The following is a 19,724-nucleotide window of genomic DNA, read 5'->3' on the forward strand; positions in this document are numbered from 1 at the left end:
GGCTATTCTTATGTTCTCTATCACACTAAAATACATAAAAACAGTTTTTAGAAACATTTCTATCAACTTAGAAAGCAGCACCGCCTATTATAACACCAGTGTGCACACTGGTGACTTTCATAGATATTTGGGAAAAGACTTTTTGTTCCTTTCCATTGGACATTCCAGTTCTTCCTTTTATTTTCTACTAACTCTCAGAACAATCCAGCTGCATTTGTTAAGTGAAGTGATTATTTATTTTTATGGTCTGTGGAGTTGATTGTTGGTGTTGTGCCACAGGGGCCAGTATGTGTATTTCAGGTTCCGTGCTATTCTATTGAGAACCCAGAATGGCCACCTGGACCACAGGGCTGTGGACTACTGCTCTTCCTTGAAGTAAAGGAATCCACTGTTACATTTCATTAGACTGTAATTTAACAAAATGTATATTTATTTTCTATTGTTGACCTTGCTTTCTTGGCAGCCTATGTACTCAGAGGGGGGTTATGCTCTCTAAATCATCCTCTTCGTTCTGGTGTCTCCATTTATACTTAAGAGGCTGAAAACTTAAAAATGGATGACTGTAGCTGTCTGCTTTGAAAAGAAAAAGTCTACAGCGTTCTGGAACGTTCTGCTGCTGTATAGGATTCTTCTGAGGGACTTGCTATTTGTCAAAATGACTGATTCTGTTTACCATGAAACAACAGCTTCATCTGAGAAAATCAATTGCCATGAATTTCTTGGAGGAGAACAAACCTGAGAGGGCAGTAAATTTGATTCAGATGATTAAACAAGCCAGCAGATCTGAGCAGCACAGTGAGAACTACAAAAGGTACATCCCACACCTTCACTAAAGGGAAGGAGAACTTGATATACCACCATTCTGTGGTTTTTGCAACTACATTTGAAGCAGTTTACATGGTATAGACAGGTACTTATTTGTACCTGGGGCAATGGAGGGTTGAGCAACTTTCTCAGAGTCACAAGGAGCTGCAATGGGAACTGAACTCAGTTTCCCAGGATCAAAGTCTGCAGCCCTAACTACTAGGCTACTCCACCACTCCCCAGGCCAGTGTTTTTTTTTTCCTGAAATGTCAAGATAGGAGCACTGATTAGGTTACTCACTCTTCAGTGCATAAGATTGAATAGGGAATTGGACACTTGCCACCTGACATTCAGCCAGAAGGAGGCAGGCTGGCTAAGTCCAGCGATCAGTGCTGGGCCCGGATATTCAATGCCAGGCTATTTCTGGTGACTGGTATTGAATATCTGGGTTTTTTCAGCCGGTTTAAACTTAACCGGACAAATTTACATGTAGTTATAGATTATGGCCCGGTCTGTGTAAACCTATGTGCAGGGATTTACACCACGTTTTTGCTGGTGTAAATGGAGGCGTGTAGTTTTAGGCGCTGGGATATCAACTAAGTGTATTCTATATACCACACCTAACCCTTATAGAATACGCTTAGGCAGAAAGGTTTACTGCATGAATTTTTTAGGCACTTCATAATCGAATCTGGCCCTATGCGCTAATTGTGCTTAGCCAGTTAAGTGCTATTTAATCGCCCTGGAGTCCTTCCTGGCTAGTTAAATAGCACTGAATATCAGCTGGACTGTTTATTAACGTTTCTTTTCCCTATTCTGTGTGTATGGGAAAAAAATTAAAGCCCAATATTTCAAGGGACTTATATGTTTAGTGGCAGCTGCTAAATGTATAGGGGCAATTCTGTAATTGGATGGCATAAGTTAGGCACCAAGATGCAACTCACTGAACGCTAACTCTATAACAGCATCTGGGCATCTCATTTAGGTGCATCCATTTACCCCATGTCAATAGCAGGATATAAATGTGCACTTCTAAATGCAGAACTTTAGTGTGTAACTTCCAGCATTCTGTAACTTATGCTCATTAAATGGGAGCCTCACCCCATGCTCCACCCACATGTATAATCAGGGGCGTAGCTACGTGGGGCCACAGGGGCATGGGCCCCTGTAGATTTGGCCCTGCCCCCATGCCAACCCCTTCGACCCCCCCTCCCACCACCAACCCTCCCCTGCAGCCGCCGCCGTCAGGTACATTTGCTGGCGGGGGTCCCAACCCCCGCCAGCCAAGGTCCTCTTCTCCAGTGTAGCTGTGTTGCTGATCTGCAAGGGCAGGCTTCTGTTTCTGTGAGTCTGACGTCCTGTCAGACTCAAAGAAACAGAAGCCTGCCCTTGCAGATCAGCAACGCGGCCGCGCCGGAGAAGAGGACTTTGGCTGGCGGGGGAGGGTTGGCAGCAGCGGGAAGAGGGGGTCAAAAGGGTTGGCGCCGGGGGGGGTCAAAGGTGGTGGTGGCGGCGGGAGGGGTCAAAAATGGCGGGGGGGGGGGGGGAAAAATGGCGGGGGGAGGTTGGTGGCACCAGGGGGCTTAAATGTGCCCCCTCACCTCGAGCTCTGGACCCCCCCTCCCGCCGAAGTCTGGCTATGCCCCTGTGTATAACCCCTGTGCATTTATGCGCTAAGCAAGCTGTGTACGTCACTTATAGAATACAGTTTAGTGACAGCTAGCACTTATGGGCATAAATATACATCCCCATGCCTAAGTGCTAGTATTTTATGATTCTAGCATGCAAATGGTGCTTACAATTATAGAATGAAAAGGCTATCCCTCTGTCCGTGAATTTTCTGTGGCACTGAAACTTTCCTCTAACTGCTCTGGCACCAGGGGCAGCCCAAGACAATCTACTGCCTGTTGCGAGGAATGAGCTGCCATCCTGGCTCCTCCTCCACCCCACCCCCCCCGCCGCATCATGCCACACCATGATCTGACATCTCCCCCCTTCCTTCCCCAACCCCCTTCCTTGAATCCTTTTCTTTTCTCGTTTTTTTAAAAGGTTGCGGTGACAGCGGCAACGATTCCCATAGGCTGCCCTGCCGCCAGTCCTGGCCCCTTCTCTCTACTGCAGCCCGCCACCATGGAAGCAGGATGTTATATCAGAGAGGACGGCCACAGTAGAGAGAAGGAGCCGGAACCGGTGGCAGGGCAGCCTATAGCAATTGCTGCTGCTGTCGTCACTGCCACCTTTTAAAAAACAAGAAAAGAAAAGGTAAATTTGAGGACATGTGTGGGGAAGGAAGGGTGGGGGTGATGCCGCCTCAGAAGAGTGCCGCTTGAGACCCTCGCCTCAGTTGGCCTAATGGTAGGGCCATCACTGTCTGACACTATCCATTCATAGGGTTAATTTATGACTGTGCACATGTACTGTAGTTACATGTGCCTTATGCATACATGCACCGCAAAGCAAGAATTAGATATGTGAACCACATGCTATTCTAGAAAGTTGCACATAACCCCCAAATTCTATAAATGGCGTCTAAAGATAGGCACTCAATTGCATGCCCAGTTATAGAATAGGGTCAGTTATGTGTGTTAATTGGCACTACATTAGCACTTAATTGGAAATAAGTACTAATAATTGGCCTTAACAAACACTAATAAGCATTTGCATGCGTAACTGATCTATGCTTCTATTCTATATACTGGGCATGTGACATTTCTTGCATACAACTGCCAAGGGGGGGTATGGACATGAAGGGATATGGGCGGGTCAAAGGCGTTCCATGATTTAGGTGCAATGTTACAGAATTATGTCATTTCCATGCCTAAGTTGTGCACCAACATTACACCAGGTTTTAGCAGACGTAAATCTTGTGCCCAAAGCTAGGTGCAAGATCTGGGATATTCTATAAAGAAGTCGCTTAGGGAGAGATTCTATATATGGCGCCTGGAAAATCCACGCGGAAATATTTTTCACCTAAGTGTATTGTATAAGATTTAGGCGCGGTATACAGAATATGCTTAGTTCATATCCCAGCGCCTAAATCTACACACATCCATTTACACCAACGAAAATGTGGAGTAAATCCCTGCGTGAAGATTTACATGGACTTGACCATATTCTATAACAACACGCATAAATTTGGGAATGCCCAAGAAGTGCCCATTTCCCCGCCCATAACCATGCCCCTTTTTGGATGTGCACATTAGAATTTAGGTGCAGTAAGTTACAGCGTACGCTTAGCGAGTTATGCGTGTAAATTCTAATTATTGCCAATTAGTGTTCATTATTGCTTGTTAAGTGCTGTTAACAACACTGATTGGCTTATTAAGCCAATTAAGTTACACGCATTGCTATGCAATATGCTTAGATTTAGGCACAGAATGCTAGGCACGATATATAGAATCCGGCAATTAGTGTTAAGCAAGTTTTATAGAATTAACTGCGCCTAATTTTGGGCACCATTTAGTGAATGTGGAGCATAGGCAGGACATGGGCGTGTCTCCAACTCAAGAGTGTAACTTACAGAATATTGTAAGGAATGCATGTGATATCTAGGAATTAGGAACCCCCATCTGTGCCTGTCTCTGACTTGTTATTAGTGAATGCGCTTAACTCTGTGTGCACAATTACAGGTTTACACCTCTATTTTATAATGCAATCTGTGTGCACAGATGCTATTATAGACTTAGCTCTCAGCGTGTACCATTAAGGTTTCCTATACGTGGTTCCCAACTATAGATTTGCCCTCACAGGGCCTTATTCTACAGAGTTTATGCTCCTAAATTTACACTCATAAATTTAGGACCAGTTCCAATTTTCTTCTAGGTACCACATAAGTGATTTGTTATAGAATTAACCCCTATTTGTACCAAAGAAATCATGTGTCCTTCTGGCATCTCCAGCAGTGGCAGTGTATCTCCCAACTGGGACCAGCTGCACAAGCTTGACAGTGCTGGAGCATCATCTCACGGCCAGGCCACTCCTCTTACCTTCATTAGAATCTCTCGACTCGTCAGATAGTTATTTTGATCTGAGAAGATGTCAGAGAGTTCTTCAAACATCAAAAGCCGATCCCTGCAATACAAAAGGAGGCTCAAAGATAAACAAGATCCCCATCAGGCTGACCTCAGCCAGTACCAAAACTTTTCTCTAATTAAAGAGAAGCTTAACAATAAGCAATTAAGGAAATCATTTTTCAGCTGGCATGACAATCATCCGCAGCATTTCACTTAATCCATTCACAGTACAGTCTTGATTATCCGACCTTCACCGACCATCTGGCATATCTGAGAGACCCCCGGTGATGTCACACAGCTTCTCTTTCCATTTTCCGAGCCTGGGACCTTACTTTTACCACCGTTGTGAGCCAGGAACCTGCTGTTACTGCCCTTGTTTCTGCATTGTCTGAGGGGTTACCATTGTTTTTCATTATTATCCGACAATGGGTCGGCCCTCTTTAGGTCAGATAATCAAGACTACTGTATTCAGAATTGCTATCCATATAGGTTAGTGAAATATCAACCTTTAGGAGGTAGCAACGCTGAACATACAAAGGCACAGTCACTGTGTCCGCACTATCTGTTTAGGCCTAAACAAAACATATTCACTATCTGTGGAATTTGTTTTGCTCGCCCTTGCCCTACTCCTTTTTATAAAAGTATCAGGTCATATAGCAATTTTAGAGGCCTAATATTATCCATATATTTTTCAAATATACATGGATAAGCAAGTTATATGCTGGTGAATGTATAACTTGCTTTGAATATAAACCCACAAGTATAAACAGACACGGAGGTACGCCACGTCTACAATATCAGCAAAAATGCTACAGCTTTTGGTTGCACTGTGTGCAATACCATTATGTCTGATGGCTCATAAAGAACAGTATCTTCACTGATAAAGCACCATCCTATTGGTACTGGAGAAATAAACTACACGAGCTTATGCTGTGGGAGGCACGTGAGGCCCAATACATGGCAAAAAGGCGGCAACTTTTCATTAGAGTCTGGGGCGCATATTTAAAAGGAATTTCGCCTCGAGCACGCAGCCAAGTGTTGAACACATTGGGATGAATGTGGTTGAATGTGGAGTGTATGGGGGGGGGGGAAGGATGAACGGCAGAAGGTGGAATACGCCTAGAGGACCAGATTTCTGCTGTAATAGTGTGAGCGTACTTAATTAATTGAAGAGCCCATACGCGGCAGTGGTTGAAAACTTTATTACTAGTTCATATGGTTACTGTTATCTGTTCTGAGTGTAACGGCAAGTGAGGAGGGACTGAGGGAAAGGAAGTTTTATAATGTTGTTATGGTTATGATATGGAACACTAGAGCTCTATGCTATAAAGCTTTCTGAGGATGCCAGCTCGCCTTTTTGCTGAATCTGCACTACAGATTAGTCTACTGGTTAGAGCAGCAGGCAGAGAACCAGAGGGCCCAGGTTCAAATCCCATACCAGCGCCTTGTGACCTGGGGTAAGTCACTTAACCTTCTATATCTCAGGAGAAGGTAAGGGCAAACCACTCCTGTATCATGCTAGACAACCATGGGAGGGGGGTCCCTCATTGTGTGGTCACCAGGAGTCAGCTCTGATTCAAGGGCATATCTGGATGTTATGTAGAGTAAGATACTCTTCTTTAAGGTTCAACAATTTTTTATTGATGAAATAACAAAATTGACAGTCAACAAGCTCCATCTGTAACCTTTGGAAACAAGACAACCTGAGTACACGGATGGTGATAATCGCATCATCAAAATTTAAACATTTGCTCCCCCCCCTTCTTTCCCAACTCCACCCCCCACCCCTTCAAGGTTCATGAAAACTATTCTTACAATGAAACATAATCCTTGGCTTGCTATGTAGTATACAGCTGCCATAATGAGCAACGTGGTAACCTGAAGCATACCACAGACTCACACATACACTGCATTATGGCAGAGCTTATAGAGAGCATAAAATTGGATGTCTGCATAGCCCTGAGGATGAGGGCATAGAAACTAGTTGGAATCCCACCTCTGTCACTTCTGAAACCTGTCCAGCGACCCCCCCAGCCAGATGGGTTTTCCGGCTGTCCACAATGAATATGCACGAGATTAATCTGCATAAATTGAAGGCCCAGGATATGCACTTTGATCTCATGCCTATTCATGGTGGCTATCCTACCTATGGGAGCATCAGGACAGATTCCATTTTCCTGTTTGTTAGACTTGTATATCTATTATAATTTATGATGAGATACTTGTATGAATGTAGTAGGTCTTTCCTATTTTATTCTGGCAGGCAATATAGAAAATTGTAATTACAAAATAAATGATTATGTTAATCTGTATTCTTATTTAATTGTCATAATGCTCTTTTTGCCCCTCTAGATTCATTTTGATATGTTTACTGTAAGGTAGAATACAAAGCATTATAAAACATCAAAAAGAGAATCGAGAACTATTTACATCTTGGCAATTTCAGTTTTGCCCTCTTAGTTGAAAGTAAAAACTGTAGCTTTCTCCAGTCTTTGGAAGAGCCGCCCTCCAATTACTTTGAATAAGATCAACTGGTTATTGTAAGGCTCCAGAGAATGAGCTCATCATCCCTTTGCTCTAAAAATTAAGGGGTCCTTTTACTAAGTTGTGCTGAAAAATAGCTTGCGGTAGTGTAGGCATGGGTTTTGGGCATGCGCCGATCCATTTTTCAGCGTGCCTGTAAAAAAGACCTTTTTAACATTTTTACTGAAAATGATCATGTGGCAAAATGAAAATTGCTGCACCTCCATTTTGGGTCTGCGGCCTTACCACCAGCCATTAGCCTAGTGGTAAAGTCTCACACGGTAACCGGGTGGTAATGACCTACGCGCGTCAAATGCCACTTGGCCCGCATCCGATATGTGCGACCCAAAAAATTATTTTTCAGCCACGTGTATCAGAAGTGTGCCAAAAATGAAATTATCACAAGAGCCATGCTGTAATTCCATTTTGGTGCATGTTGGCCGCGCGTAGACGCTTACGTGGCTTAATAAAAGGGCCCCTAGATCAGTAACCCATTGTGGGGCTCTAGGAAAGAGCTTTTCATCTCTGTGCTCTAGAATAAGGAAAACTGGTCACTGCATGGCTTTTAGAAGATCAGGAAGATAGCCATTTTTGTGCCTATGGAATTGCTTCCGTTATAATTCCTCAGGGATAGAACTCTGGTGAATACTAAAGTTAGAAAGAAGATTATAAGAAAGGAACACAATAACTAACATCTAGGCCAAGTTTTATTTCTTTCCCCACTCCCCAAAAACTCAGAGTGACCCCCTCAGGCTTACTTGGTGATGGCAGACCATGTCTTCTTCAACCTATAGATTGAGTTGGACTGTAGTGCTGAGACAATAGCCCTCAGGGAGGAGAAATTCTTCAATATTCTGCATTCCTGAACCGGGAGAGATTAAACAGAAAAAGAAAAGTTTTAATGTGTAGAACTACAGCAAGCTGCTGGCTTCCTGTTTTAACAGGATCAGAACTGCTGTGGATTCTTACCCTCAAGAGGCAGCTGTGAAAGACACCCTTTGCGGTTCCCAGCTTGTGCCACACTCTGATGCTGGGCCTTTATTATTTTCTAAGTTTCAAATTTTAATGTAGATTTACAGTTGCCGAATAAAAAACACAAATGTGGGTAAATTTTCATCTTAGGGCCTAACAGAGTACAGTATAGGTTTTGCACACTTAGATGACAGACATCAGCATGCCATTTTACATTTTAAGGGGCTCTCTGGCAGTACTTTTGAAACTTGAGTGAAGCTAGACCTGACTTGTTTCATTTATGAAATTCTCTTGAGTGCAGGTTCTTAATATGTTCATTTCTTCCCCCCATTTCCTGGAGTTAACTGGACAGTGTATTAAAGTGGAAGTCTTTATTCAGGGCCACTGTAGTCTTCCTGAAATAATATTTCTTGAGAACTGAATTTACACTTGTAAACCTAGTCCCATTCACTCAGTTAACGGGCACTGGATAAGCTCCTCGTCAGGCTCACAAACAGAGTTCAGAGATTGAGCAGGGCGCAAGTAGGTTTTTCAAGCCACCACCTTCCACGTTGTAACACAGTCCAAGAGAAAAAAAATGGCACTCTCGTTCCCATGGTGCTTTAAACTCAAGTAACATTACTGGTAAAACTGCAATGCTAAACCTCAAAAATCTTGTAGTAACATGTGAAAAATAAAACTTGTACTGTTAGTGTCTATCTCAGAAGAATGCTCCCACTGCGTTGATGCATTAACAAATCCTCAACTGTCCATTATTTACAAAGTCCAACCAGACCTTTATGCTCTTATACATCCCATCTGGCAAGACCATCCAAGGCTGTAGTTTGTCTGCTCACTTTCCAAGCAAGTGTCCCATTGGGCCCATTCCCCAGTCCACCTCAGGACTGAACCTCCCTGTCTGTCCGTACTTCGCTCAAAGGTGCGTTTTCACTCTCCCCTGTTCCGCTCTCAAGAGGGTTTGCTCTTTTCCACTCCTTGAGCTCTCCTCTCAGTCTCTGCCTTTTCAGTAGGGACTCCCTTTCCACCTCAGCCCCCGGTTATAATGCCAGACAAGATAACCTCTCACGGGTATCCCCTCTCACAGGCCATGGCAGGGGTTTGGGCAACCAAATACCCTGTGCCTAGGATGGCACACCTTTAATCTCTCCCAACCTCCTCCCCCCAATGACATCAACCCATCAATCACAACATCATTACACTACCTCACATTGCTCTTTCCCTCAAATTATACCCCCCCCCCCCCGGCTGGGTTAACCACCCCCCACCAGACAAAAAAAGCCCTCCTCCCAGTCCCTCTGGGTAAGAGCCACATAGATTTTAGTAATCCCCTGGAGGAACCCACCTAGTTTCTGCCATCTGATACTCTCCAGGGGATTACACACTGCAAAGGGAGAACACAAGGCCCCAGTGGCACAAATATCAGTGCTGTTAGCCATCAGAAACTGATTGGAATGGTAGAAAGAGGGCTTTGCCTAGGGCACACACTCTCTCAGACAGAATCAATTTAAACAATTCAGTATGGGAAGTCATAAAATATGCTGTTTGTAAATGTACTGGCATCTTTTAATGCTCTCCCTAGATATTTTTCTTTGACAGGCCACGAGGAGCTCAGGAAGAGGGTTGGTTCTGATTTATACAGATTTCTTTGATTTAAAATTAGTTAATGCATTTCAGGATGGCAATTTTGAACTTATGATTTGTTAGTTTATGAATATGTGCAGAAGGGGCACTCCGGGATTGAGATTGATTTATAGACCTCCAAACAAATGGTAATCTGTTCAGGAACAACTTTTCGAGAAACTTAAGCCATAACAGAATTGCTTGACCCCTGAGGCAGGCTTTTGTGCTGAAACCTGGCCATATCAAAGTGCAAGAAAACAGGTTAGCGATTATCCTAAAATGGTTCAGAGAATGATCCAGCTGTATTTTGGAATAAAGTTTCATCAGAAATTTGTAAAGAAGATCCAAGATAGTGATGGTCTGAACAGCCCAAACGGACGCACTCTGACCTGTTCATGGGCTAACCTTGTGCGATTCTTACCCGATTTCAGATGGGTGAGAGGAGAGGCAGAGTCCGAGAGGCTCCCCTTGTCTCGGGCGGAATGCCCCAATCGCGCCAGACAATGCTGGAACACTTCCGAGTTCGATCCGGTCCCGAGCTGGCGTTGACTCCTTCTGCCGAGGCTGGCATTTCGATGCTGGATGGCAGTGTAGACAGGGCTTCCTTGAGCCCCGTTGAGCGTGCAGCACCCCCACAATCCGGAAGGGAAGCTTTTGAAGCAAGCCCTGGCACCGTGGCCTCTGGACGAGAACCAGGTGAACAGGGAGGGAGCCTGCATGAGCTGACAACTGGAGCCCAAGCTGGACCGGGACTAACAGCTGCTGAAGTTTTGGAAAAAACAGTGAGTACCCTGGAGCAAGCCTCTAAGGCCCCCCTTCCGGATTTCTTAGGGGGAAAGTTAGAAAAACCTGCTGTAGTGACATTGGAGTCACTGTGGGACTTAACTTCATCTACCCAATCTGCTCTACAAAATTTGATCTTGAAAAATATGGAGACTATTAAAGTTCTTTCAACTACTGTACTGAATCAGATGCCGACTAGTGCAGTGGCGTAGGAAGGGGGGGGCGGGAGGGGTGGTCCGCCCCGGGTGCACATGCTTGGGGGGTGCCGACCCCGCTGGTTCCCTGCTCCCTCTGCCCCGGAACAGGTTACTTCCTGTTCCGGGGCAGAGAGAGCAGGGAACCAGCGGGCCCGACGCAGCTCCGAGTGACATGCACTCGGGGCGGATCGGCCCTCCCGCAGGTAAAAATGCGGTCCGGGGGGGGTTCGCTCCGGAGGGGGGGGTTGCCGCAGAGGGGGGGGGGGGGTCGCGCCGTGCTGCACCCGGGGGGGGGGGGGTGCACAGCGGCGACCAGCCCCGGGTGTCATTAGCCGTCGCTACGGCACTGGACTAGTGCACTCCAAGCCTCTGAGGTTAAGAGGTTGTCAGAAAAAACTGAAAAACTTGAACTTGTGGGACAAACCTTAATGAAAGACAAAAACTATACTTTATGATGCTTGGAGTACTTGGAAAACCAATCTAAAAGATTAACTTTGCGGTTTATAAATTTTCCTAGGTCTCCTTTGGTTGCACCAACTCAGGTGAAGGTGCAGAGAAGGGCGACAAAAATGATAAAAGGGATGGGACGACTACCCTATGAGGAGAGGTTAAGATGGCTAGGACTCTTTAGCCTGGAGAGAAGGCGGCTGAGAGGTGATATGATAGAGGTTTACAAAATAATGAGCAGGATAGAGCGGACAGATGTGAAGCGTTTGTTTACACTTTCTTACAATAATAGAACCAGGGGACACAATATGAAATTAGAATGTGGTAGGTTTAAAACAAATCGGAGAAAGTTTTTCTTTACTCAGCGCGTAGTTAGACTCTGGAACTCATTGCCGGAGAAGGTAGTGACTGCAGCTGGCCTTGCTGAGTTTAAAGGGGGTCTGGACAGATTTCTGAAGGAAAAGTCCATTGATCGTTATTAAATTTTGGTTTTTTTGCCAGGTTCTTGGGGCCTGGATTGGCCGCTGTCGGAGACAGAGTGCTGGGCTTGATGGACCTTTGGTCTTTTCCCAGTGTGGCAGTGCTTATGTGCTTATGTGCTAAATGGTTAGAAAATACTTAATGGAAATTCTGGGAATGCCGGAGAATTCATTGCCGCCTATAACGAGTGCTTATTATATTCAAACTGATGAGAAGCCACCAGATAATTTACAACAAGGTGCAATGAATCTCACAGCATTTCTTGAATCCTCTCTTGAGGTTATTACTCAAAGAACCACATTATTGGTAACTTTTGCGTTGGAGATAGATAGGGACGCAGTCCTTAAACTTTCTCTGAGACACTTGGATTCCCTGTTTATGGGTACAAAAATTAGAGTTTTTCCTCACTTGGCTCGAGATACTCAACAAAGACGTAAGATGTTTATATCTTTACGTCCTAGAGTAATAGCTATAGGCGCAGATTTTCTTTTAAGATTTCCATGTGTATGTAGAATAAAATTTCAGTCTAAGCAATATCAATTTTTTTGACCCAAAACAGTTGGAGGATTTTTTATTAAGCAGAGAAGAGGTTAATGTGCAAGTTTAGTCACATATGCAACACTGTATGGCAGGCTAGAGTTACCCGCCTGGGAATTAAGCTGTTCTTTGGATCAAACTTCTTTTGTGAAAATGCTTAATTTTTAAGTATTGAAATCTTTATATGTCTTGGATTGATTACTATCTGTCTTCAGATATCTACTTTAAAACAAGAGCTCTATAAAGTAATGCAAGAATTAGATACAATTAAACCAACTTATAGGACTTTGCAGAATCATAACTTCTCACCACTGCCTCAGAGAATAAAACCACAAAGGAACAGATGGCTCACAGTAGGCTCAGGCAGAATTAGTCATGTGACACAGAAGCATCCACCCGCACAAGTGTTGCCACTACAAAATTCTTTTGCTCCACTACAGCACTGTGATGTTCCTGAAACTAAAATTGAAGCAGAAAAAGCAAGGAAGAGGCAACAAAAAGAAGAGAAGGTACCCAAAGAGAAAAGACACTCACAATTCACTAAACCCAAAACACATACTAGGAAATGTAGTTGGAAAGCAATGACCACAAATGCTCACAGTCTAAGCAATAAAATTCATGACCTTCAAGCCCTGATGTTGGAGACTGACTTGGACATAGTTGCAGTCACAGAGACATGGCTCCATGGTTCCCATGAATGGGATGTAAACATACCAGGCTATAACCTTTTTAGGAAGGATAGGGAGGGACGTAAAGGTGGAGGAGTAGCTCTGTATGTGAGAGATGATATCGCAGCAACTGAAATGACAGGGAAGTGGGGAAAGGAAGAAGCGATATGGATCACCTTAGAAAGAGAGGATAGAACCTTGGTCCACGTGGGTGTTGTCTATAGACCCCCGACACATTTGGAAGAACTAGATAAAGATCTGATCGCTGATATTCAAAAGTTGGGGAAGAAAAGAGAGGTGCTGTTGTTGGGAGATTTTAATCTGCCGGATGTAGATTGGAAGGTTCCGTCTGCAAAATCAGAAAGAAGTAGAGAGATTGTGGATGCTTTCCAAAGTGCTCAGCTCAGACAAATGGTGAACGAACCCACGAGGGAGGGAGCCACGTTGGATCTGGTGCTCACGAATGGGGATAGTGTGTCAAATGTCCGAGTGGCTGCACACCTGGGAAACAGTGACCATCAAACGGTTTGTTTTGATATAACGGCTCATGTGGATGGCAGCCACTCTAAACTCAAAGTCCTGGATTTCAAGCGAGCTGACTTTAACAAAATGGAAGAATACCTAAGGAAGGAGCTGAGGGGCTGGGAGGACATACGAGAAGTGGAAGGACAGTGGTCCAGGCTAAAAGAAGTAATAAACAGGGCCACAGACCTTTATGTAAGGAGGGTAAATAAAAGCAAGAGAAAAAGGAAACCGATATGGTTTTCAAAGCAAGTGGCTGAGAAAATAAAGGCTAAAGAGTTAGCGTTCCAGAAATACAAAAAATCTCAAGTAGAGGAACACGGGGAGGAATACCGGATGAAACTGAAAGAAGCCAAGAGAGAGGTACGTCTGGCGAAGGCGCAAGCGGAAGAACAAATGGCTAGAAATGTACGGAGGGGAGACAAAAACTTCTTCAGGTATATTAGTGAAAGGAGAAAGACTAAAAAGGGGATTGTAAGACTAAAAGATACAGCAAAACGCTATGTAGAAAATGATGAAGAAAAAGCCAATTTGCTAAATAGATACTTTTGTTCTGTTTTTACTGAAGAAAATCCTGGGGAAGGACCGAGAGGGACTGGCAATAGTACACCTGAAAATGAACTGGATAAAGCACCGTTCACGGAAGAGAGTGTATATGAACAACTTGGAAAGCTAAATGTGGACAAAGCCATGGGGCCGGACAGGATCCACCCCAGAATACTGAGGGAACTCAGAGAGGTTCTGGCGGGTCCTCTTAAAGATTTGTTTAATAAATCCTTGGAGACGGGAGAGGTTCCGAGGGATTGGAGAACGGCGGAGGTGGTCCCTCTTCACAAAAGTGGGGATAGGGAAGAAGCTGGAAACTACAGGCCGGTAAGCCTCACTTCGGTTATTGGAAAAGTAATGGAAGCCATGCTGAAGGAAAGGATAGTGAATTTCCTGGAAGCCAATAAGTTGCAAGATCCAAGACAACATGGTTTCACCAAAGGGAAGTCGTGCCAAACGAATCTCATTGAATTCTTTGACTGGGTGACGGGAGAATTAAATCAAGGACGGGCTATGGACGTCATCTACTTAGATTTCAGCAAGGCTTTTGACACGGTTCCCCACAGGAGGCTCTTGAATAAACTAGAAGGGCTGAAGATAGGACCCGAAGTGGTAAACTGGATTAGGAACTGGTTGACGGGCAGACGCCAGAGGGTGGTGGTAAATGGAGTTCGCTCGGAGGAGGGAAAGGTGAGTAGTGGAGTGCCTCAGGGATCGGTGCTGGGGCCCATTCTGTTCAATATATTTGTGAGTGACATTGCCGAAGAGTTACAAGGTAAAGTTTGCCTTTTTGCGGATGACACCAAGATTTGCAACAGAGTGGACACCCCGGAGGGAGTGGAAAACATGAAAAAAGATCTGAAGAAGCTGGAAAAATGGTCTAACGTTTGGCAATTAAAATTCAATGCGAAGAAATGCAAAGTGATGCACTTAGGGAGTAGAAATCCAAGGGAGGCGTATGTGTTAGGTGGGGAGAGCCTGATAGACACGGACGGGGAGAGGGATCTTGGGGTGATAGTATCTGAGGACCTGAAGGCGATGAAACAGTGCGACAAGGCGGTGGCCGTAGCGAGAAGGTTGCTAGGCTGTATAGAGAGAGGTGTGACCAGCAGAAAAAAGGAGGTTTTAATGCCCCTGTATAAGACGTTGGTGAGGCCCCACCTGGAGTATTGTGTTCAGTTTTGGAGGCCGTACCTTGCGAAGGATGTTAAAAAAATGGAAGCGGTGCAAAGAAAAGCTACGAGGATGGTATGGGAGTTGCGTTCCAAGACGTATGAAGAGAGGCTTGCTGACCTGAACATGTATACTCTGGAGGAAAGGAGGAACAGGGGTGATATGATACAGACGTTCAAATATTTGAAAGGTATTAATCCGCAAACGAATCTTTTCCGGAGATGGGAAGGCGGTAGAACGAGAGGACATGAAATGAGATTGAAGGGGGGCAGACTCAGGAAAGATGTCAGGAAGTATTTCTTCACGGAGAGGGTGGTGAACGCTTGGAATGCCCTCCCGCGGGAGGTGGTGGAGATGAAAACGGTAACGGAATTCAAGCATGCGTGGGACAGGCATAAAGGAATCCTGTGCAGAAGGAATGGATCCACAGAAGCTTAACTGAAATTGGGTGGCAGGGGGAAGAGGGGTTGGTGGTTGAGAGGCTAGGATGGGGGAGGGCAGACTTTTTATACGGGGTCTGTGCCGGAGCCGGTGATGGGAGGAGGGACTGGTGGTTGGGAGATGGGAAATACTGCTGCACAGATTTATACGGCTGTGCCCTGGAAAAGACAGGTACAAATCAGGGTAAGGTATACACATATGAGTTTATCGTGGGCAGACTAGATGGACCGTGCAGGTCTTTTTCTGCCGTCATCTACTATGTTACTATGTTACTATGTTACCTAAACTTTTTTTGTTGTTGTTACATTTGTACCCCATGCTTTCTCACTCACGGCAGGCTCAATGCAGCTTACATGGGGCAATGGAAGGTTAAGTGACTTGCCCAGAGTTACAAGGAGCTGCCTGTGCCTGAAGTGGGAATTGAACTCAGCTCCTCAGGACCAAAGTCCACCACCCTAACCACTAGGCCACTCCTCCACTCCAATTTGTGGTTGTTAGTTTGGAACATTATTGAGGATTGTATATTTGTTATGTTTAATTGGATGCTTATTTTCAGATTGTGTATTATCACTCATAAGTATATATTATGAATGTTAAAATTGATAAATAAAGAATTTAAAAAAAAGAAATTTGTAAAGAAGTTCGAACCGTAACTCTTAAGAGTTGGGAGGAGTCTATTAATAATACTCTTGATATAATGGCACCCCTAAAAAAAATAAGAACTAGGGAAAAGAGGAACCAATGGTATAATGAGTCTTTGGCAATTTTTGAAAAGAACCCGTAGACGTTTACAGCAGGTTTGGAAGAAAATGGGGGATGATATTTCATATGCAATGTGGAGGAAGGAAGTAAACAATTATAAACAGCATGTTAGTAAAGCAAAGAAGGCATTTTATAGTCAAGAAATTAGGAACTCAGGGAACTCCTCTAAATTACTCTTTCAAGTTTTTGAGAGACTAACACTGATTATGTTCTTATGATTTATACATTTTCTCAACCTAGTGCAGGAAATTTAGAATTTTTTCAAGATAAAGTAAATAAAATTAGGCAATCATTGAACAAGGTTGATTTTAATCAACTGGCAAAATTGGATCAACAAAAAGGATGGTATATTGGACATCAATTAAATAATATACCTGTGGGCTGCAGGCAAAAAGTTGTGGTGTCGTAAGCTATGTTTGGTGGCTCGGAAATGTATTTTGCAAAATTGGATATCCCCAGAACCACCAGCTTACTGGCAATGGAGGAACCAAATACATGTGTTAGCACTGTGGGAAGCCAGAGGGGCTAAGAGATCCTTGAAACGGAAAAGGATCTTTTTGCAAGTATGGACCCCATATGTTCATAGTTTGAGCCCCTGCGGGCGTAGCCTGCTTCTTGACTGGCTGTAGGCGCAAGAAAGGAGACAGGTTGGAACTCCTGTGTTTAACCCTGAGTATCAGACAAAAAGGGGGGAGGGAGCCCGCCTGGTCTATCAGAATCCAAGACCTGGGGTGGGGGGGAAGTAAGGGAGGGGTGTAGAGGGGGAGAAAGGGAAGGGGTTAGGGGGGAGGGTGGGTGGGGGGGACAGTCAAGTGGAGGGGGGAGGATGAGAGGGGAGGGGTAAAATGTTAAAATCCTGGTGACAAGCTGTATTGTATTCTAATTGGTGGAATCACCCTGTGATATTATGTTGCTGTTTGTTAAGGTTGGTCACTTAATAAAAAAGGTGAAACATAAATAATATACCTGTGGATAGATAATGGGAGGATTTTGAAAGGATAACTATTGATTCAGTTTATACATTTCTTGTTATCAGGCTTGACCTTTCTCATAATGTTATTCCCTAACGGTGTAAGGTACAGTTTACGGAAGGTTTCAGGAAAGGGGGGAGGGGGGAAGGAAGGTAGTGGGAGGGAGGAGGGGTAGGGGTGGAAGGGCAGGAGGGAGTTAACATTTTAATCCTAAAAACTTACTGTTAGATATCATCTTATGTAAGAACTTAATTGTTGTGTTTCAGTGCACATGATGTTTGTTGATGCTTACTGCTTGTTTTAATAAAGATGATTTAGACATAATTAGATGATTTAGACAAATTTCTTGTTAGATTATCAAAGTAGAGCTATTTGTTGGATGTATGTCCTTCCTACTTGTTAGGTGAGGTCCCAGTTCAAATCCTTCATTGGCTGACATATTTTGTTAATGGGTTATTGAAGGAAGGTCATTTTCCACAATCCTTACCTGAAATTATTTTAATTTCTTTGCCAAAATCTCTTGGAGGGGATTTAACTAAAGTTGAAAATTATCGTCCAGTTGCAAGTGTTCCTTGGATAGCTAAACTCTTAAGAGTGTTTGGTGAATAAACAGTTTCAAAAATTTCTTGAGACTTTTGGTATACTTTCTAAAGAATAACACGGTTTCAGATCACAGTATAGTACAGAAACATTACTTCTTGTTCTTACTACAAAAATAAGAGATATTCTTAGTGCAGGAAAACAAGCTTTTCTATTACAATTTGATATATTGTCTGCATTTGATGCTGTCGATCATGCAATTCTTCTTTTTAAGTTAAAAGAGTTGGGTATTTCAGGTAATGTGTTTAACTGGTTTTGAACAGTTTTTGAAGAATAAGTCTTATAGTGTTAAAGAAAGCGATGGAAGATCTTCTAGTTGGAACCCTGGGTGCAGAGTTATGCAAGGTTCTCCACTATCTCCTTCTTTGTTTAATATGTATATGAGTTCTTTGGGTGACTGTTTTTCCAGTGATTAAATTTTAATACTATCCTACACGGATGATATATTTCTTTTAAGTTCTGCTCAGGAAACCTTCGATAGTACTTTATATTCTATCAAACATTACATTTCTTTGATAGATAATTGGGCTATGGATCATCTGTTAAAGTTGAATAAGCAGAAAACAAAACAAAAAAAATCTCTGGTTTGGAGGAGTGGCCTAGTAGTTAGAGCACCAGTCTTGACAGCCAGACCTGCTCCTTGTGATCTTGGGCAAGTCATTTAAGCCTCCATTGCCTAAGGTACAAACTTAGATTGTGAGCCCTCCTGGGACAGAGAAATACCCAGTGTACCTGAATGTAACTCACCTTGAGCTACTACTGAAAAAGGTGTGAGCAAAAATCTAAATAAATAAAATTCCAAATACAAAGTTATATTGTTGTCAGGGGAAATATTAAAAATTGAAGATCATTCCAGAGTGTTAGAAATAATCTTAGATTCTACATTATCATTTGAAAAACAGATTAATACTACTAGTAGAAGATTTTTTTCAGGATTTTCACCAGTTACGGGACATAATCTTTCGAAGATTTTAGAACTATAGCCCAGGCAGTCCTGCTGCCACAACTGGATTACTGTAATTCACTCTACTCTCAGATTTTGGTTTATCAGTTGAAGCATCTACAATTAATGCAGAATACAGCCATTAGGATAGTTAGTGATACTGGATGGTTCAAGTGTGGATTCTGTTTTTCAAGCTTATTATTGATTGCCGATACGTAAATGTATCGATCTTAAAATTATTTGCTTGATTTTTAAATCAATATTTGGATTAAATGCTGAGGGTTTGAGTGAGCTGCTGATATTTCAATCTCTGGGTAGGAAATTAGGATTTTTAAGAACTTTGAAGTTAGGTTTCTCTTTGATAAAAAATATTTGATTTAAGTCTATTTTTGAGCTGTCTTTTCCTTCAGTAGGGGGAAGAGTATGGAATAGACTATCTTTAAGTTTGAGGATGGTTTCTTCACATCTTTCTTTTAGGAAGTTGTTAAAAACTTATCTTTTTGAACAATAATTTAAACTTGTTTTCTATTTTATGTTTTTACACTATTAAGTCTCCTTACTGTTTCTTGTTTGTTGTAAACCGAGTTGAATCCTTTTGGAATAACAGCGGTATAGTAATAGTATAGAGGTAAGAAGAACAGTTACTTAGACGTCCCTATTCATTTTTTCCATTATCAGTCTAAGGCAAAACCCTTTTCAACTCAGAGCCCACAGATGTTTTT

General features: G+C 43.2%; 1 protein-coding gene across 1 annotated transcript in view; it reads right to left on the reverse strand.

The window, feature by feature from the left end:
* The window catches only part of RGL1 (ral guanine nucleotide dissociation stimulator like 1), a 259,243-nt gene that overhangs the window by 64,379 nt on the left and 175,140 nt on the right, over positions 1 to 19,724 (reverse strand). The window contains exons 8-9 of the mRNA XM_030205352.1: positions 8,099 to 8,202; positions 4,791 to 4,875 (exon numbers count right to left, since the gene is read on the reverse strand). Coding sequence (XP_030061212.1) covers positions 4,791 to 4,875; positions 8,099 to 8,202 — 189 coding nt within the window. The remainder of the gene's footprint in view (positions 1 to 4,790; positions 4,876 to 8,098; positions 8,203 to 19,724) is intronic.

Source organism: Microcaecilia unicolor, chromosome 6 (genome assembly GCF_901765095.1).
Source record: "Microcaecilia unicolor chromosome 6, aMicUni1.1, whole genome shotgun sequence".
Taxonomy (NCBI): Eukaryota; Metazoa; Chordata; class Amphibia; order Gymnophiona; family Siphonopidae; genus Microcaecilia; species Microcaecilia unicolor.